This window comes from Neolamprologus multifasciatus, chromosome 11 (genome assembly GCF_963576455.1).
Source record: "Neolamprologus multifasciatus chromosome 11, fNeoMul1.2, whole genome shotgun sequence".
In the NCBI taxonomy this organism is placed as follows: domain Eukaryota; kingdom Metazoa; phylum Chordata; class Actinopteri; order Cichliformes; family Cichlidae; genus Neolamprologus; species Neolamprologus multifasciatus.
The window spans coordinates 27917311-27939128 of NC_140449.1; the positions used below are offsets into that span (position 1 = coordinate 27917311).

Consider the following 21818-nt stretch of genomic DNA (forward strand, 5'->3'; position numbering starts at 1 on the left):
TTACACTTTTTTCCCCTAGCAACCCATTGAATGTCCGTGGGTCTGTAACCGTGTGTGACTGGGGCTTAAAACAGCTGACCACAGTAGCTTTTAGAAATATTCTAATATTCCGCAGTTACAAAGTGTATTTTAAGTTGCATAATAAAAACATTTGGATCTTTCGCAAACAAATTCCACACAACATATGCACGGTTATGTTTGAACTCCAAACTGTGTTTAACTTCAAACAAAAACAACATAAAATTTGTTGGTCTTTACCTCTGTCGTTGTGTTGCTCTTCCTCTAATTTGTCAGTGTTGTCCAGTATGCTGGCCAAGCTCACAACGTATATTTTTGCATAATGCCTCTGCAGCACCTGTTGATTGAAATTATGACTCGTTTCAGAGACGAGATGAAGTAAAATTCTCCTCCGCATTACTGCGTTTTATAACACTCTTGAACACCTCTTAATCCACTCAAAACAGCATGAACAAAAAGCTGTGCTATAATGTAAATGAACACCAGTGACGCATAATGCTTTGACATGCTGTGATGTGCGTCTTGCACACTGAAAATGCCCTGGAAATGTCTTGAGTTTGAGTATTGTCTAACTAATGTAGCTCTAATTAGTTGGGAGCTAATTAGTTGGGAGACTTATTAACCTCCACTTACATGCCTCATTGATTTTTGTACTTTAGGAGGCTTTTTCATTAAGTGGCTTCCCAAACATTCATCAGCAGTTACTTGTTTTAATTTGAGCCTTTTTATACCAGTTAGGAGTGTCGCCAACAGTTAAAGGACGTGTGATATTAAAGTGTAAACAATAAAATGTAAATGATTTCTCTGCCATGAATAGATGTAATGTTATTTATTTTCCTATTGTGGCTATACCCATTAACCAAAGAGCCAGTTTACACAAATTATGCAAGTAATGACTCTTTGTGTGTGTGGTATGTTTACATATGTTTGTGGGGATCAAATGCCCCCATTTTGAAGGCATTTTTAAAAGTCAAAATGTGGTTTTAGTGTCAGGATTACAATAAGTTAGGGAAAGCATTATGTCAATAAGATGCCCCCACAAAAATATGAAAGTGTGTCTGTGTGTTGTTGTTTTTTTATAATTAAAATAAATGCATATTTAAAATGATTAAAACAACTGGACATTTTAATGATGACTCCTAATGGGTTTTTTTATTTTTTTTATTCACAGTGTGCTTAAAGTCACATTTGTATTTTCTACAGACACCTTTCTAAAAGAAGTGGTACTCTTCCTACACTGTTGGTCATTGAAACAAGATTAATCTGTCCTTGATGTGTTTCTTTTCAAGACTGACTTCTCAATGGATCTTAGTTCTTATTTACAGTACTTGTGTAGCAACACCAGTGATAGGAACACTTACTGTGAGCCAGATGAACAACTACATTGTTTTTTGGTTTTAAAATCTCTTTAATGCCACCTTAAATTAAATATAAGACCAAACTTGAATCAAAAATTAATTCATTAAAAGGATAAAAAGCAAACTATTCTCTTTACAAGTCAATATTTTTATATAATCTCAAAATTAACATTAAGGAATAATTTTTTAAAAATGGTTGGGTTTAAACATGCTGTGCATTTGTTATGGTGAAACACCTTCTGTATTTTTTCATATTACTATTACTTTGAGTTACAAGTAAGTTGGCTAGTAAGGTCTCACACTTCATCACCATATTCTAAGCCTTGCTGGATCTAAGTGTCGGGTACTTTCCTGTATTAAGATGTTTTTAAGCTTGACCTGCAGTTTTTAAGTTAGCCAGTGTTTCTTATCTGCTTATTGTTACTGTTAAGAATCAACTGCATGAAAATTGGGTAGCCCAAGATGGAGCAATACGTCTAACCAAACCACTTAAAAATTGATTGAAAATTCAGGGAGATTTGTGGAAGTGTGGAAAAAGTATTCAGCCTCCCTAAACGCCCAGTAGATACACTGCATACCATCGATATGGTGTCTGAGCTGACAAGCCACTCTCCCGAGAAACCATGAAAAACAAATTACAACCAAAATAATGCATACCGGTACATGTTTCATCTTTGCTCATTGTAAGAGTCTCTACTGTCATTCTTGGTTACGGTGTAGTATACCACAAACTTCATTCATCTAAATCAAATATGTCGGATTTATTTTTGAAAATTAAAGAGAAGCCAATAACCAGGGCGAAAATCGCAGAAGTCATCTAGCTCATAAAAAAGTGATTTGATTGACGACTCAGTGCAGCAAGTGTAGTTTATGAGTTGCCAGTGTGTCAACATGTTCACTTGCTCCTTTGTATAACAACAGAAGCACAAAAATGTGTAAGTTGTGTCCATGAGAGAACAAAAAAAAGACCTGAGTTCTTCACTGTAACCAGTCCGTCCCACAGCTTCAGGTATGTGCTGTGTGACGGCGGACAAACATGAGATGTAACCGTTTCCTGTTGTTTCTGTGTGGGTGAAAGATCTTTAGAAAAGCAACCCTAAAAGGCCGGTGTGGGCGCATTTTAAAATATTTGGTGTGGTTGAGTGTAGATAATTATTTTCTCTCTCCATTTAATTTCTGTTTATTGTGCTCTCTCCTTCAGGCACGATCCTTTAGCCACAATGTTCCAGCAGCTGCCACTCCAGCCTTCCTCCCCACTGTGAGTCAAATAATGTGGTCATGGTTTGCTCTTTGACAATTTGATGCTGACATTTCTCTGTATGCCTCCTGAACTGCTTCGTATAAAATCGCTCTATATTTATTTTGGAGAAAAATTGATCTGAATGTCAAATATGCCAAAAAAAAAAAAAGTCTTAAAATGACTCAAAGCTTTAATTAACCTCCTATGAAAAGCTTCTAAGAATTGAGACCATCAATTTATTCTAGTGGATTCCTCTTTTTGTTCAGAAAGACTATCAGAAAAACAGACTTCCACTGAGGCCAAAGCAAAGCGATTTTTCAGGCTTCTGTTGCACCCAAACATATTATCCTCATCACTTGAGAATTTAAAATTCTCAAGTGATTACAGCTCTATGTCTGTAAGATTTATTTTGAGGGGCTAAAATAAGATAAAGAAATTGGAAATCCACATCACCTCTCTTGGATATTAATGAGGTGTCCCGTATCCAGAATATTAACAGCAGTGCAGTTCAGTCAGTGCATCTCCAACACCTCCAGCACCATGACCTCAATTATGGACATAAAGTTGTATTTAGTTGAGCTTCTGCATTGGATTACGTTATATTTCCCAGTTGATTTCCCAGTTTTCTCTTTTTAGGACAGATCTCATATGGAGGTTTAAAAATGTTTTGAAGTCTTGCTCATTAACTAAAAATGAATGCAAGTCATGGTTTTGTAAGAAGCAATAGCAGTTTAGGCCTTCTTACAAATGAGGATCCGCAGAGAGGCGATAGATCACAGAACTGATTATTCTGTGCAGCCATGATGTAAATTGCGAGAAATCATAAAAAAAAGCGTGATGGCGTTCTGCTTAAAGAAGAAAACATTTAAAATTAGGGCACATAAATATCTCTCTCTCTAGTTTTCCAGCTGTTACATGCGATATCTCTGGAAGCTCAACTTTTAATTTTGGAAAAGCCTAAATTGTTTTTAATTTGGATATTTTAAAAATCTGTTAAATTTTATGTATTCAGTGGCAGAAAAAAAACGCATAAACGGTAAACCCACTGTGCCAATGAGCTGCCGTACCCAAAGATGAGTTTGAGAAAACTTGATTTTAACTGTGACTGCACAGTTAAACCAAATCTGCAGATACAACATTATGACTACTGACAGGTGATGTAAATTACACTGATCATCTCTTTCAAGTGAACATTTTGTCCTGAAAATTGTTGTATTAGAAGCAGGAATATATGGGTAAGTGTAAAGATTTGGCAAGGGCCAAATTGTGCTGGCTAGATGAAAACTGTGGCTCTTGTGGGGTCTTCCCAGTGTGCATATCAGTATCTTCCAAAATTGGTCCAAGGAAGAACGAGTGGTGAACCAGTGACAGTCTCATTGATGCATGCAGGGAGCAAAAGCAGGTCTGATCCAATAGACGAGCTACAGTAGCTCAAATTGCATAAATGGTAAATGTTAGCTCTGATAGAAAGGTGTCACACTACAAATTGCATCGCAGTTTGTTGCGTGTTGAGCTGCATAGCTGCAGACCAGTCAGGGTGCCCACGCTGACCCCCCATCTGTCACTGAAAGCACCAACCCTTTCATAGAAACTGTATTCCCTGATGGCTTTGGCCTCTGTCAGCAGGATAATGCATCCTGCAATACTATGAGTTTCGGGTGTTAGAACTTGGTCTCCTAGATCCCCAAATCTCAATCCAATCAAGCATCTCTGGGATATAATGGACAAACAAATGCGATCCACGGAGGCTATTCACAATTTACAGGACTTCAAAGGTCTGCTGCTAACCTTTAGGTGCCAGATACCACAGCACACCTTCAGGGGTGAAGAGGAGTCTCACCTCACCAGGTCGGGGCTATGTTTGGGCAGCAGAAGGGTAACCAACATAGTATTAGGCAGGTGGTCCTAATGTTATGCCTGATCATTGTATACCATATACAGGGAAGAGTGAAAACAACCCTTCAGATTGGCTGTCATTTGGGGAAAACAACAAATGGTGGTTACATCTGGCCACTGGGCCTGGTAGTGAGCAATCATTGCTTATGGCCAAAAAACTAATTTAAGCTGAATGTCCTTTCTCAAGATGCCTCAGGATGTTACTCATCATTTGCAGTTTGAGCCGAGGAGGAAAATTGATGGCACACATTGTTAAAAACAAAAACATGAGCATGCTCATTGTTGCACTGCTGACCTTATTTGTTGCCTCTGGACTTGGGCACTGTGGACTCTTAATCAAAACACTATTTGGACAGTGACTTGTAGCTATAAAGGCAGCTCTTATCACCAGCAGTGATCTTCAGCATGAAAGCTGGGTCAGTTTGACACAGAAGTTGATAGATAAAATTTCAGGTCAATGTTTGAATCACAGATTCAGCGTGATTCAAATATTCCAATGATTCAAGTCCCGCAAGGTTTTAATCACAGATGGTGGTTTAGAAATTCACTTTTAGAACAGACAAGTATGCAACAAAGTGTTTTTCTCATGATGCAGATAAAAGTTGTAGTCAAAGTTGAGTGTCCACAAGAAAGACTGTGATTCAGCTGCCTGCTTTTTTGTTGTTGTTTTTTAAAGGGTTATGTGTTTATGTGTTGAGTCCTTTGCTGTGTGTGTTTTCAAAGAGGTGAAGAAGGGTTTTGATCCTTGTTATTTGTAGTCTATCTCCAAAAAAATGAATAGCTTGAAAAAATTCATTTTTAATATTTAATTTAAAAAGTAAACTGTCAAATTCTATATTTACGACATGTAAAGTGAAAATTTCAAGCCTTTTTGTTAGACCTATTTAAACAGTGTGAATACACACAACCACAATCACAGGGATGACACTGACCTGACAGTTGTCCAGATGACAATCATCAACATCTTTTACAACGAGGGTGAGTCACAGAATGTTCTGGAAAGGCTGGCTTCTCAAGTGCTGTATGAAAGCAAGGTAATGGGAAATCGACTGGAAAGTAAAACTTTGTCAGAAACAGGGAAGGGTGCACAAGCAACATGGATCACTTCATCCTTGAGAGGATTGTCAAGAAAAGTCAATACCAGCTTTACAAGAAATGGACTGAGGCTGGTGTCGGTGCATCAAGGGCCACCATGCTTCAGGAAAGAAGCCACAACTATTATCAGCCCACTCCTGAATGAGAGAAGACAGACGTGTCATACCTGGGCTAAGGAGAAGAAGAACTGGACTGGTGCTCAATGGTCCAAAGTAGCCATCTACCAGGAGATTCTAGACCACTTCATGCTTTCATCTGCTGAAAAGCTTTATGAGGATGCAAAGTCCTTTTCCAGCAGAAAAGTCAAAAATACTACCAAAGGGTTTGCTAAGCATGCGATTACTGTGCTTCAGTGTTCCAGCCAACTGTCCTGACATCAACCCAATAGAACATTTAAGGAAGATGAGAAACGGCTGAAACTGATATCAAGTCAAGCTGGGCTTCAGTAACAGATCAATAATAACTTAAGTTGATCACCTCCATGACGCATCACTGCAGTAATTTATGATAAAGGAGCCTCAACCAATTTTTTTTTTTTTTTTTTAAAGCTTGAGGTGTTTCACTTTTTGTGTTGTGGATATAGAAGATGTAAAAGTTTACCTTTTTGACCTAAATTATTTAAAAAAAATTTTTTTTTCACAGTCGAGTTAGTTGAGATGCACTAGTACTCTAGCGTACTGAATTTAAAGTAATAAGTGTTTGGTACCATGAGAATGAAGCACAATATGATCAATCAAAGCAATCTGCTTTATTGTCCTCCAAATATGTTAGACTGTTGCCTACAAAAAAAACTAACAACTTATGGAATCAAGACCTGTTTTTAATTATTGATGTCATTATGTTGCTGCTACCTGCGTAAAATCTGAACAATACATCATCAAATATCTGCCAACTCAGGATGTATCTTGTGTTTTCAGAGTAGATGTATTCAGATAAAATGTAAAGAACTTGCACTAAGTGCTGTGTAAGCGAACTGCAGCTCATCTGTTTGGAGATGAAATTGCATCATTATATGACTAAAGCTGAATAAAAAAAAAAAAAAAAGTTTCTAAAATTTTTATTAGCAGCATTACTAAAGTGTGAGTACCTGGAAATTTTTACTCTACAACACTGAAGTGATGTAATTCACCAAAGGGTTAGTCAATACTTCCCAGTAGCTAAAAATGCAGCACTGCTTTTATCTCACAAGTGGTTCCTAAAAGGAATACGCTGTTTTAAGCTGACTGTTTTATACCTACATGCAGAAGCTGTTTTCTGATTCTAAAACAATGATTTCAGATGATAATGATGCTGATGTACTGACCTGCATCTACTACAGCACAGAGCTGAAAAGCTCTCCAACTTGGCAGTGTGCAGCAAAAATCACTCTGCTCTCCTGAGTGTAGATTATGATGTTCACGCTGCGGTGGACTTGTATTATTTGTCCATATGCTTGATACTTTTCCAGCTCTGTGTTCTTGCCCGCACAAGAAAGCCGGCACAGACACTTACGTTTTCTCACCATGCCGACGATTTGATTTAAATGAACCGCAGGCTCGGGATGAGTCATGTGAAACAGCAGGGTAAAAACAGAGTAGTCCTAGTGAAGCCTGAGGGACATGAAACGCACAAACCGCCGCTTAGGTTCTTTTATATTAACACATGAGTAGTTTATTTAAACCTTACAGTTGAGAGGGTACCTTTTAGAGCTGAGGACAAATGCCATAGCAATATGAATGCAAAGTTCTTTATGACCTTGATCACTCAGATTTCTAAGAGAGCTAAAATGCTCTTATCTGATGTAGTCATGCAGATGGTTTTCAAATCATATGGTGACATTTTGTTTGTTTTTCTACTTTAGTCAAGCTGCAATTTTGTCCTCTATACCCAAATATAAAACCATAAAAATAGCATTTTTAAGACTCAGTAGTGTACGTCTGTGGCCATAGTCAATTTTTGGCTACTTTCAGGTTTCTGACTCACCTCCATTTTGCTCAGTGATTCACAGGATATGGAGGGGCAAAAAAAAAGACATGGCCAGTGGTGTATGTGTTTACTTATTTCTAGTTAAAAACTTGTTCAAGGACACTAACCAACAACTAAACCATGTTATGAAGGTCTGAGTCATATCCATATGAACAATACCTGTAGGAGGATGAGTCGGTGTTTACACTGGAGCTTGTTAGGTCAAACCTGTTGAAGCTGAAACCAAACTCTCCTGTGATGTGTGCTTCAGGTGGTGTTGGAGGACTATCTTCACAGAGTGAGGAGGGTGGATTTTGATGTTTTCCACAAGAGTCTACAGAACAGAAATCCCCTTCTCCCAATCCAGCTGTACATCCGCTCCTGGAAGAAGACTTACTGACTTCATTTCTCTTCTTCCTTCCTGCCTTTTTAAGGACTGCTGCAGGAAATGAAGTGCGGGGGATTTATCTCACCACTACCACCAAAAAACCACAAACCATAGACCAAGTCTGTGGCTCCCACAACAGCTTATATCTTTGAAATATTTGTTTAATCCACAAGTTCACTGGAGGTGTCCTGCCATGCTGATCAGAAAATGCTTGTGTGATGTTTTATTCACAATGTATGAAAACTTTGATCAGATGTCTTCTCGTGGCTTACAGAAAAATCTAATTGCAAATTGGGTCATATTGTTGTTGTTTTTTCACTCATCGTTTCTGTAATAAACACAAACTTACAAGTTGAGACCTGTGGGATGTTAGAAGTCACCTCTGCCGATCTGGACTTGTACGTTGTTTGTATTAACTCTCTTCCTACACTAAAATCTATTTATATTTTTAGTCACACGTAAAAACTTTTTTACATCTATGTAGCTTTTTACTGTTATTTCAAGGTGTCTATTTGATGAATACGACGTTGCTACTGTGCTGTTGTTGTGGACATGTTCACTGAAACATGAAACGCTGAGGTATGACTTCAAGCTTTAGCTTCTGAGATCTGAGAAAATAGTGGGTGATAAAACTGGAGCAGTCAGGTGGGTTAGAAACAAACCTCTAGGTGAATATTTAAGAAAAACACTTTGAAAATAACTGTCTGCAGGTACTCTCAAACATTAGTGACCAACATCATGCCTCCCCAGGAACACAATACATGTAGCAGACGTGTTAATTCTGTTGTGAGCTGTGCTACCGATATGATTTCTACTGTATGTGGAATTGACAGGAGCCTGAGGGACAGACCTCGGGACAGTTACATTCAAAAAATAAATAAAAAGAAACTGTGCAATATTTTTTTTTGTCCTTGTTTTCCTATGATTCTCTTGTCTCTTCTGCTCTTACAAATGCCGAGTGCTTTCTCATAGGAGCTGGGGTCTTCAACTTGCAGTATAAAGCTTGGGGTAACTGATGAATTGAAGCTATAAGTAATGCCTGCTTGACTACATTAACACGTGGATGTTTCTCAGTAAAAGTCTGCCAGACCAGAGTTGGACAATTAATGTTCTCAAGAGCTTACATAGGAAACTGGGACTGTTATGGAGGGCCACACCAATAGGCTTATGAAGAGAGAAAAATAATATGAGCAAAATTGAGTTAAGCTTGTTGATGTGGCCCTCCAGAACAGTCCTAGTTTATTCTTTGACAATACAGCTGTGGACTCATAATCACATGAATGTCATGGTAATTTGGGTATTTTAATTATTTTAACTTTTCTTTTCCCAGGGCAAAATGATTGTACAGCATACTAAAAACAAGATTTGGGTGCACAACCTTTGGCAGCATAAAAGGATCTGTTTGACAGCTCTCACTAGATTCACCATCCAAGGCAGCAAACAGCACCAGTGAATTTCTAAGTAACCAATGATGTCCTGGGAATGTTGTTGTTTACCTGGAAAAGTTAAGATGTAGCTAAGTCGCTCAGTTATGAATTTCTCATTGGTGGTGATCCCAACCCAAATCCAAATTTTAATCCAAGGGAATCAGAATATTTAATTTTTGTTTTCATTAAGTAGTTCTCCCAAGTCTTTGGATGAAGGAGGAAATAAAATAATTATTCTGATGCCAATTCTGATACTTATTTGTTTTAACCAAAAAAGAGGCAATTTTAACTTTCTAAAAAGTATAAAGATTATTTAAATAAGATATTTATGACGATGCAAAAAAAGCTCAAAGATTTATAGTCGCAGTTCTTCCTTGTCCAAATGAAAGATGAATGTACAGCTTTCCATACCATAGAAGCTCCTATATAAAAATACTATTTGCTTTTTTTTTTCACATTTCAAGTCCAAAGTAATTCCAGATCTCCAGATTGTCAAAACTGCCTTTAGGAGAAGCAAAAAAAGAGAAAAATTTACATTTTTTCAAGGTATTTTTCTATATACAGTTGGTTCAGGAAAGCCACAAAAGCTTCGGTCACAGGGAGTTAAAGAAACGTTTTGATGCATAAATTGTGTATGTGGAGTGAAAGCCCATTTCATTATTTCTGAAGGACTTTTGACGTTCTGCTTGTCAGATCTGGTTAAAAACATAAAAAGGTTTTTACAGCAGAATATCTTGGCAAGGTCTCTTCGAGCCATTTTTAACTGCAGATTTAGAGTTTATCTGTTCAAACAAGTGCAAGTTATTCAGACGAGTCACAACTTTGCCAAGGTTTCTGAAGAAAACCCAAACTGTCACCCTCAGATCAGAAATTGGTTAGGATGTTCAGAAAAAACCCCAGTAATAGCAAAGGTTAAAGTGATGGTGGTAACATCATGCGCTGGTGCTGTTTGCTGCCTTGGATGGAATAATGAAGAAGGAAGACTACTTCCAAATTCTTCAACTTCAAATGAAATCAACAGTTATATGGTTGGGACACCCACCAAGACAGTGATGGCAAACACATATCAAAACTATAATTTTGACCCTATGTGGATTAGAGAAAATCAGAAGTAATTCAAATTTGTTGTTTTTATGATTAGACAAGTTTTATAATGATTCCAGTATGGAAAAAGAACACTTCAAAAATCATTAAAATCCCGAAATTACCATAACATTCATGTCCATGAAGCATGTGAGCATATGAAAACTTATGACTTCAACTGTATGTTTCTTATTGTCAGTACCTTGTCTACAAATGCATTCACTCTTCTCCAACTGTGTCAGTTCAGCTTGCTGCAAAGGGACCTTTGACACACACTAAACTCTTATACCAGCCTTTAGTACATTAGATCCTTTTGTTAGCTCAAAGATCCGTGTTTTAATGCTGTTGTTTGGCAGCTGTAATGTCAAAGCATCAGAGTTTCATATGGGCAGAGTGAGTATTCTGGTCATAGGCCACTTATAAAATCCCAAGCAGCTGTCAGCCGAACACACATTGGACCACAGTAGATGAGATTGTAGCAGAAAAACCCCATTAAGCCGACTTCACACAGCACTCGTCGACCTTTCACCTTTTGTCATTTTTTTTATTTGATCATTTTTAAGTTAGATGAAAGTTTACTGCCAACAAGTCCTGTTGCTTTTACCGGCAAAAAGTAAGTAGACTGTGAGTCTTCTCACATTATGCTATATGTCACTAACTTGGGTGTCTCTATCCATCATTTGGATACTGTTGATACTTTGTACGGCTGGTCTGTTCACAGCTTCCCACGTTGTCTCACTGTCTTGAGTACACTACAAACTACAAAAATCCAACCTTATAAAGAATACAAGAAAAGCTGGGGAAAACTTTTGCAACTGTAGCAAATTCTGCAAAACTTTTATGCATTTTTCTTGGGACACAGTCTGAATTGTAATCCTGTTATTTTTGTCATTGCCAGTAATTTCGAAGACTTCCCATTTGTTTGATAAAAGGGTTTTTAGGCTGCTTTCCTACCTTTAAATGCAGAATTGCTGAGGCAGGAGAGGAAAATATGACTCTTTCATATAGTTTTGTTCCTGGCTTCAGGAGGCCCATGGAGCCTCTCAAAGAATGGAGCCACATATAAGTACAGAAACTCAAAAGGTAATGAGACTGAAGATGCATACGTAGGAAGCAGGCAGTTCAAACCCGAAACATTTTATCTCTGAACAGTCCTGTGGAGAGCAGTCTGAAGTTTTCTACGGCACAATACATCGGCGTACTCAGACAGGTTCCTCTGTCTGTGTGTGTTACAGTCACTGTATCAGCAGGTGTCTCACCTAAAATAAATCTAATGTTCTGCAGCTGTTATCAAACCAAACAGCCCCGAAGAGAAAAGAAAGAGCTGCAGCACGTCAGCTCAGTTTCACACTGAGGCTGGAAAACATCTAGGAAATTGCAACCAATCAAGTTTCTCTAGACTGAAACAACCCCCACATCATGCCTCTTGTGTCTGTGGGATAGAATACCGCTGGAGCCTTTAAATATAATGAGTTTCAGCTATTTCCTATGAAGCTGACCTGCCTGTTATTCTTGTCGTTCGATAAATGCTGCAATTCTGAGATACGCGGAGGTGCATTACCTACATTTCGATGGCAAAACCATTTACTAAACTTCCTTTTTTTTTAGTTTTACTGGAAAAATATTCGTCATTTCTCTCGAGCAAAAATACATCAATAAGTTCAGATGCAACCCTGCGACCCTGGAAAGGATAAGCGGAAGCGAATGGTTGGATGGATGGAGGTCATTCACTTACTAAAACACCCTAAAAAATCAGATCTTTGCTGTTTCTAAGATCCTGCACGTGGTTCATACACCAACCCCAGCTAGAACAAAGTTGCTCTGTGATTAGTGAATTTCTAAGTAACCAATGATGTCCTAGGAATGTTGTTGTTTACCTGGAAAAGTTAAGATGTAGCTAAGTCGCTCAGTTATGAATTTGTCATTGGTGGTGATCCCATCCCAAATCCAAATTTTAATCCAAGGGAATTAGAATATTTAATTTTTGTTTTCACTAAGTAGTTCTCTCAACTCTTAGGATGAATGAGGAAATAAAATGATTATTCTGATGCTGATTCTGATACTTATTTGTTTTAACCAAAAAAGAGGCAATTTTAACTTTCTAAAAAGTATAAAGATTATTTAAATAAGATATTTATGACGATGCAAAAAAAAGCTCAAAGATTTATAGTCACAGTTTTTCCTTGTCCAAATGAAAGATGAATGTACAGCTTTCCATACCCTAGAAGCTCCTATATAAAAATACTATTTGCTTCTTTTTTTCACATTTCAAGTCCAAAGTAATTCCAGATCTCCAGATTGTCAAAACTGCCTTTAGGAGAAGCAAAAAAAGAGAAAAATTTACATTTTTTCAAGGTATTTTTCTATATACAGTTGGTTCAGGAAAGCCACAAAAGCTTCGGTCACAGGGAGTTAAAGAAACGTTTTGATGCATAAATTGTGTATGTGGAGTGAAAGCCCATTTCATTATTACTGAAGGACTTTTGCTCTTAAAGGAGCATGTTCTGCTTGTCCGATCTGGTTAAAAACATAAAAAGGTTTTTACAGCAGAACATCCCTTTAGCTAATCGAGTCTGAAAAAAATTATAAGAAACTAGCAATTTGTTTGCAGCCTCTTGTATCTCATATTTTATTTAAATTTACTGTACTTGCTAAAACTGCTTCAGCTAAATCTTGGCTGGAAAAATCCAATTTGAACCTGAAAAAAAAGGACTATGATGGCCATTCTAGGAACATGTGGGCTATATGGCTCTTTTTACATCAAGGACTGCATATTGCAATATTTCATTAACTATTGCAGAAGAAGCAGCGTTGTGTTTTTTGAAGGAACTTCACAAATTCCCAGACCATCTGGATCGATTTGGTTGCTTCCTTCGCGTCCACAGATATCAGCAAGCCTTTAAGCCTCTCTGACTCCAGAGCAGTTGCTCTGAGCACGTGTTGAAATGTTTGAAACAGGTTGATTATAAAATCAGTTTATGTGGTGAGGAAACATTGCCTGTTTAAAAAAGGAGAAAACACTGGACGGTACATTATGTGACAGCTCGTAGCTCAAATGCAAAGATGTAAATACTGAAATCTTCTTGCACAATCCTGATGCTGTTTTTGTGGCTCTGCGTGTCATTTTGTATATTTCATGAGATGTGCATTTATGATAAAAAGAAATCACGTGGGAAATTCACCTCTGGGCATCGAGCGACCCAAAGTTATCTTGAATGCTTGGAATGCTATTAGCATGTTAATTTGGTCCACCTATGACGTGTGTGGTTTCAGACGCTTGGCCTTTTTATGTCAAACCTGACACAGAGACTACAGATATGTTAGCATCGGCAAAGTTATGTTTGTTTATTTATTTATTCATTAAACTTGCAAGTTGTAAGACATAAAGTCATTATAATGTACAAAAGCACCGGATTAGACCAGTTAAAAATCAGACAAAAATAACAAAAATGTGGCTATAAATTGTGAAAAAATATAAGTAAGAACGGAGACATACATCTAGAGACTACTTCAAATATTTTTCATTAATGAGTTCTTATTTAATTATTTACAGCAAAGCGCATGCAGTTCAGTTTTAGAATAATTTACATAACACAAGAAGGTTACAGGAAGATGATGATTTTGGTTTACAGTTCTGTATTTAACAATGTAATAGTCTCTTTGGACTATGAGTCTATGGTCACTGACGACACTTTGTCCTGCTGTGTAAGTAGGGAGTGGGTGCAAGAGAGCCTGGAGAGGTGAAGGTATGCTTTGGAGAACACATGTTGGAATCAGAGGGTCAGGTGGAAAGGTGAAAATGCAAGGCTGTGCACTGGTCAGAGTCTGTGTAAACCATTACCAAGTTCCAAGAGTTCACTTTCTAATATTGTAGTGTCTTTATCTTAGTGAATAAATTGACTTTGTTGTGAACTGGGGACTACATAAATATAATTTAATTTAACTTAAAGAACACACAAAATAAGTTTTGACCAGTAAACATCGTTTAGCACAACCCGAACCACAATCTGGAGATTTGTTTATGTAAATTAGCTTTTGATGGCTGAGCAGATGGGCATAGAGACGATGGGACTTGTGTGTAGCATGTTTATGAACGTGCGATTACTGTCAGCTGTAGGACAGCAGGGACAGGCCGTTCATGAGCATAAAGAGGCGATTCAGATGCCATTAAAATTTATTTCATGCAAAATCTGATAATTATGAGAATTATGCCTTTTTGAGCTCAATGCACTTCACGGTATCTACCCACTGTGTATGTGCCTGAAAGGAATTTATAAAATCATAAAATTAAATATTACCTCATGGACATTCATGGATTATTAAAACAAGATTAAAAGAAAAACTCTCCTGGGTTCAGATGTTAATGAAAACCTGAAGTCTAACTTGACCATTCTCTCACATTCATCAACATACAACATAATTAGAGCTCTAAGAGGTTGAAGACAATTTTCTATAGTTTTTTAGGCTTTCTATAATTTCACATTTGCATAAAATTCAGCTCCTCAAAAGGAAAAAAAAGCAAAGAAATGTAATGTGTTACTCTGCAAGTATATAAGAGAGGAGGTTGAAGAGATTTTTACTAAAAGCCAAAACAGATAAATGCACGACCTTTACTGTAAGTGTGCCAAGTAAATCCTACAGGAGCGACAAATCGAAATGGTCTCATGTTGGATAATGTTTTTTACGATTTGATGAGCAGGGTTGTTCACCCTACCCTCACCTTGACGTGGCACGTGTCTCGTTAGTCCATAATTAAGGCTCATCTCTTCCGCCTTAAGCTGTCACTGTCAGCACCAAGACCTGTAATTACTAACTATGACCGAGGGAAGCTCGCTGCTTTCATCAGCAGATGCACCTACTTTTCACTAAGAGAACAGAAAGCGTTAATTAATTCATATCTGCCTCATTGTTCACAATTCCATTCAATATAATTGTGAACCTTTTTAGAGTCATGTGTTTTCCATTATGGGACTGAAGACCTCAACGAGAATCAGACCACGAGAACCCTGACACACACCAAGGCCACATTTGTTCCTAGAAGTTGGGATTTTAAAAGAGAGAGCCCTCCTACATACTGCTGCAACAAGACAACAAATGTTGTGTTTAACTGCAGTGCTAATTTTAGTGATGCAAAAAGCAGAAAAATATTAGTTCTGTTATGAAAAAAAGAAAAATCAATATTTAGAGACAAGAACTGTCATAAATAAATATTTATATTCATCCCAAAGAGATTCGCTGCCTAAATTTCACCCTTTTCCTAGAATCCTACTCTGACACACCAAGCCTCTGCAGTTATTCCTTCCTTACATACATGAACCCTCTCTGTGGTCTTCCTCTTTTTCATCTTGCCTGGAACCACCATATTTGTTGCAAAATCAGTTTTACCCCGGTTCTTTTATTCGTCGAGGCATCCAGAGACGGCACCAGAACTCAGTAGTTATTTCACAAAACCTTTAATCATCTTTATTCATCTTCATTTAAGCATGCACTTCTAGAAGGGAAGACGAGGCCGGTGTGTCCCTCTGCAAAATCTTCACTCCTTTGTCTGTGAAACACAGTTTTGTAGGGGCGACCCTATCATAAACCCCCCCCCCCCCCCCACAGTGTGCTGCAAACTCTGTGTCTGTGTCTATGCACGAGCACGTGAATGCCTATGTGTGTGCGTACCCGTATGCCTATGTGAGCGCACGTGAGTGAATGTATGTGCGTACCTGTATGTATGTGTGAGTGAGTGTGCGTGTGGATGTGTGTACGTGACAGTTAAAACACTGTGGGTGTAGGTGACTCCCTAGAGGTCATAAAAAACCATCTCCCTTCCAGACCACAGTTATCCAGTTGAGACCCCCACCCAGGTATCCTCTGGGGAATTTCCACTCAGCATTAACTCCTCTTTGTCTTACTTTCACAGTTCAACTGGGGGAGGGTTTCCTACAATCTACTCCTAAGTTCATGACACAGTCAGGCCTTTATTTATATCCAAGGCAGTGTCAGTGTCTCTACAATAATTCTAGATTCTATGTTAACACATTTCTCAACTCTAAATCAGCTAAACATTCCTACATATTCTACATCCCCAATATATCGACTATCCGTCCTCTCCTCGTGTCCAAACCATCTCAAATGTAACCTCATTTCTAATCTTGTCCATTCTGATCACTCCCAATGAAAATCTCCAGCTCGGCCTCCAGGAAGGTCTCACTACCATGTTTTAAAGCTTCACATTGACTCTTGCTGCTATGCTACTGTCACAAATCACCCTTGGCTCTCATTTCCACGTGCTCCACCTTCTCTACACTCTCGCTCCTTCACTTCTTTTGTGCACGGTGTCTAGTGCTCACTGGCCCTTGGTATTTAAAATCATCCACCTTCACTACCACCTCTCCAGGCTTTCTTCCAACTGCTCCCTACTCACAGTGTCATCCGCAAACTTCATAGTCTACAGAGACTACTGCCTGACCTCATCTATCAACCTGTCCATCACCACTGCAAACAGGACTGAGCTCAGAGTCAATCCTGATGTAATCCCCTGTGTCACTCCAACCACACACCTTACCACCGTCTCACTGCCCTCATACCTGACCTGCACCACCCTCACATACTTCTCATTCTTGGCTTCTTATAGTTCCCCTCTTAGCACCCTATTATATGCTTTCTCTAAATCCATAAAGACTCAGTGCTGCTCTTTCTGACCTTCTCTATCATTTTCCACGAACACTCTGTGCTTTTTCACTGCATGATGGCTACTTTTCAACCATATATATTTAATTTGTGTTATACACTGGGGTATTTATAACTATTTGTACATATTAAAGATATTTTACTATATTTTGGAACTTGGTGATATATTGTATTATTTCATTTAGTTTAGGCAATTACATAATTTTCTCAGGGATTAATAAAGTATTCTGGTTCTGATGCTGCTGCTCACTGATTGTCACCTCTCTTTTTAAGCTAGTGTCAACAACTCTTCCTCATAGCTTCATGGTTTGGCTTATCAGCTTTAAGTGAAGACAGATGTAGGGACTATTTAAATAATTTACAGTTCCCTCCATAATGTTTTCAATTTTTGTACACCACCATGGTGGATTTTAACAACACAATTTAAATAGATTAAAAGAACCAAACATCAGACTTTTACACCAAACTCTGAAATTCCCTGAAATAACAAACATGTGCATTACCACCAGGACAGCGTATCACAACAGATCAGTGTGTTCAGCTGAAGCTTAACTCAACCTGTGACGTTTTTTTTTCCAGCTTGAGGCAATGTTTGTGGGACTAATTTTCCAATCCACAGACACAGAAGGGAGACTTCTGTTCACATTTATCCATGCGGTCTTTGTAGTGTGACTGCAGCCCCAAGAAAACCAATTTCTTACAGTCAGTTTCATAAAACAAAACTGTTCTTAAAGACTTTCATTCAATTGCTGAAGAGGTCAAAAAGCAACAATTTGGTCTTTCAGAAAATACGACAGATTAATCAATCTTAATGTCTCTGCATGCAGTGCGGCTGACAGCACCGAGCTTTCTGCTAATAATAAAAGTGAATGTCAGCTGTAATTGGTTGTTGGACACTGGGAATTAACTAACAACAAAGACAAGTTAATACATTAATTCATACAAACTAGGTTCGAAAGATGGAGCACCAACAAGAAGAAGAATATTTTAATCCTGGGTGCTGCAGCCAATGTTGAATTATTTGTTTGATTATGATTTCTATAGTCTGTTGCATAGACAAAAATCAGATAATGAAACTGCAACATGCAAATTCCAACTTCTAGAGATGCTCCATCATACAGAGCGTCCATCTGAGCGTTTCACTGTGTGGGAGACAAAACCAAGGAGAAGGTAGAGTGTCTCATCTTACTATTGCTATACGCATGAGGGCAGCCACAAAAACCTGTATGTAGACTGGTAACACGTGGCTCATGACAGAGGAGGAATTGCTGTATGGGCAGTTTGATAATGAAATAAAGATCAAAGCTGCAGATATAGAAACATGCATGAATGGCTCTTAGTAAAGGTTGAACATGTCAAAGGCATGCCAACTTTATTCACTGTCTTCAGAAGTGCTGCAGTGCAGTGGAAGAACTTAAATGTATCAAGAAGCTTTTGATATGCCAGCAAACATGTGAGCTGTAATTCAGAAACACACAAGTCTTGACAACCTGTTGTGGTCGTGGACAACTGGACACACAACAGCTGAGGAGTCAGTTCTTCTCTGGATGGACAATCGTGCTCAGTGTCTGATGATGATGTTTACAGTACTAGGACCTGAACAGACCCAGCAGCCTAACAAAGAATGACAAACTTTTAACACTTGTTAAACAGTGGCAATGTGTTAGCTTTGCAATGACTGTAGAAGAGATCTGATCTCCTAAAGGGGTCCTCGTGTGAGTTCATTCACACTTGTTGGAAGTGGTGTGCATAATTCTGTTCAAATAAGCCCTAATACCAATGAAAGCCACTCAATGGAAATGAGGAGAAGTTAGTGAAAAAAGAAAGAAGAAAAAAGAGGAAGAGGAGGGGATAAAAAGCAAGAAATTGGTGAGTGAAGCAGATAATAACATATATTATCTGCTCCACTAATTACGTATAATAATAAATAAAAGCTGCTAGTTTAGTCTTAACTGTGGGGACAGACATTTAAATAACCAAACTTCAATTAGATCACATTATTTTGTTTGAGTCTTTGATGCTTAACCTTAGTTTACTTAGCTAGTTAGAATACGTCTTTGGAGATTTACAAGACATTATCTATGAAAAGCAGCTTATTACAATCAGCAGCAGTGTGATGAGGTTCTGAGTGTCTTTTCCAGTACAGATAGCTCAGCATTTTTTCCAGTCAGAGAGAGATGGGAAATTTTCAACTTCAAGTTAAATGCAAAGGGCAACATGACAAAAGTGGCAAAAGCTGGAGCTCTTTTAACGAAAAACTGAGCCTGCTTCCAAAAGGGAGTCAATCATCACAAACTCCAACTTTAAAGCATCCTACTTTACAGCATTAAAAGAGATATTTACAGTGTGGCATACACACAAAAAAGAATTTGGGTCTATGGGTAGTCTTTGCTCTTGTAAGGGGCAGGGATAGCTCAGTAGGTAGAGTGGTGGCCCCACGATCGGAAGGTCAGGGGTTCAATTCCCCTGAACAGCTACCCTGAGGTACCCCTGAGCAAGGTACTGTCCCCACACACTGCTCCCCGGGTGCCCAATGGCTACCCACTGAGTGAATGGGTTAAATGCAGAGAGGAATTTCCCCACGGGGATCAATAAAGTACACTTTTCTTTCTTTAACAGCTCTGAGTGGGGTAATTTTTAAAATTGGATTTACAACTCATCCACCTGGATACCTGGGTTGGGTTTCCATGGCCGAGCATCTGCATCCAAGCTTTAAATCCCCAAGCACAATGCAAAGTGTTGTGGACTTGAGGACTGGAGACAAGTTCTCTGGAGTGACGCCTCTTTTCCATCTGGCAATGCAATGGGTGAGTCTGGGTTTGGCAGCTGCCAGGAGAACTGTTCTGTTTGACTGTATTGTGCCAAGAGTAAAGTTTGGTGGAGGGGAGATTATGGTGTGGTGTTGGTTTTTAGGAAGTGATCTCACTCCTTAGTCCCAGTGAATGTAACGCTTGATTCTTCAGCATTCGCTGATACGCTTTCACTAACATATGAACTTGAGGGACAACTCACTTTTAATCTATAGGGCATAATATGATGTTGGGAAGGCTTTCAACAAGGTTTAGGAGCATGTTTTATTTTTATTTAATAATTTTTTATTTATTTATTTTTTTTTTTGGGGGGGGGGGGGGGGGGCATTTTTAGCCTTTATTGGATAGAGAAGGTTTAGACAGGCAGCGTGAAAGAGGGGAGGACACGCAGCATTGGGCCGTGGGTTGGACTCGAACCCAAGCTGCTGCTTTCTGGCTATGGGGCACATGGTGGCCTGCTCGCCTACTGAGCTAAACTGGCACCTTTATGGGAATTTTTGACTATTCTTCCAGGAGTGCCTTTTTGAAATGAGGCACTGACATTGGATGAGGAGGCCTGGCTCACAGTGTCCGCTTTAATTCATCCCAAAGGTGTTCAGGAGAGCAAATGATGCTTCAAAAAGATTGAGGGTATAACATCTGTTTGGTACTTGAACTTAACCATTTTGGGACGGAGTATCTGGAAAAAATCTGTTAATTGGCTGCTAGCACTCGAAAGATACTTGTAATTAACAGCATCTCAAATGTCATTCATCAGTTCATGATAAGATTTACTGCCTAGAAGGAGCTAAAAAGCACAGTTGAATGGATTTTGAAGTTGACTGGGAATCTGCTGGACTTAAAAGAAGGTAATTACTGGAAACTTCTATTACTTTTTCTCTGCGCTGACTGCTTTAGGTGACAGTTGCTCTGCAGGAGCATCTTAAGGGAGCAGGAACAGCCATTATTTGCTTCAGTCAGCAGAAAAGGTTTGTAAGCGAAATGAGTGCACTGACATCTGACAGGCTTGGGAAAAAAGGAGAAAAAAAATAAGTTGGATCTGCATCTGATCAGAGTTGGAATAAGGCAGCAAGGACTGATAGCACTAAACATCCTATCATTATCTCTAGGGAACAGCTGTGCTCTATTTGACACTAATCAGCTGGGTTATGCATAAAGAAATCATCCTCTCTCAAAATTGTGCAGAACCTGCAGGAGCTATTAGGTTACATATATGTAACGCAAAGTTATTTGAAATGTGTGGGTAAGGATTTATTTCGATAAAGAAGTTGTAACTGCTTCATTTTCATATTATTCTGATATGACAAAGAGGAACATATAAAGACAGGAAAATGTGAATCTGAAGACCCAGTTTGGATAAAAATCCACTGAGAGAGCGTGGAGATAAATGATCATATGTTTCATATGACTGAGTGCCATTATGACTCACAGTTGGTACGTTTTAACCATCATAAACCAGTACACCACTGGATTTGTTTGCTCCAACATATCATCTGTCCGTGTTTGAAACAGTCCCCAATTTGCAGACAGTTCTAAATCCGGTGTGCAATTGCACCGTTGTATTGTAAACGGGCCTTTATTTGATAAATCGGCTGTCGGCGTCACAATGTCAGAATGCCAGAATTGTGGGCATTTGTTTATGTTGTGTGTTGCATTAATTATTTTGTTCCACTTCCCCTTTCCCCCATCTATTCAATATATTTTTGGTACAAGATATTGCAGTTTTTGGTCTCATCATTCACACCATCTAGGCTCCATAAAGAACTACTTCTTCTGCGCGTCAGTCAGTAAACTCATCCATTGCAATAAAACTAGTCCTTAAATAACTTTGCGTTACATATATCAGCTCTGCAGGAAATAAAAATAAGATGAAACATATCA

At 38.5% G+C, this 21818-nt stretch overlaps 1 protein-coding gene and 1 long non-coding RNA gene across 3 annotated transcripts in view; both read left to right on the forward strand.

Moving 5' to 3' along the window:
• Positions 1 to 21818, forward strand: part of ndufaf6 (NADH:ubiquinone oxidoreductase complex assembly factor 6) — a 71929-nt gene that overhangs the window by 18496 nt on the left and 31615 nt on the right. Inside the window, exons 8-9 of one of the 2 annotated variants that reach the window (XM_085176581.1) lie at positions 2578 to 2634; positions 7823 to 8837. In XM_085176581.1, coding sequence (XP_085032707.1) covers positions 2578 to 2634; positions 7823 to 7951 — 186 coding nt within the window. In that variant the 3' untranslated portion in view covers positions 7952 to 8837. Of the gene's footprint in view, positions 1 to 2577; positions 2635 to 7822; positions 8838 to 21818 lie in introns of those variants that run through there. The other variant, XM_085176582.1, reaches the window with a different exon arrangement.
• On the forward strand, positions 13658 to 21276 carry LOC146508707 (uncharacterized). Its single transcript, XR_014876725.1, has 2 exons — positions 13658 to 18625; positions 20537 to 21276. It is a non-coding gene; the product is annotated as an uncharacterized LOC146508707 (long non-coding RNA).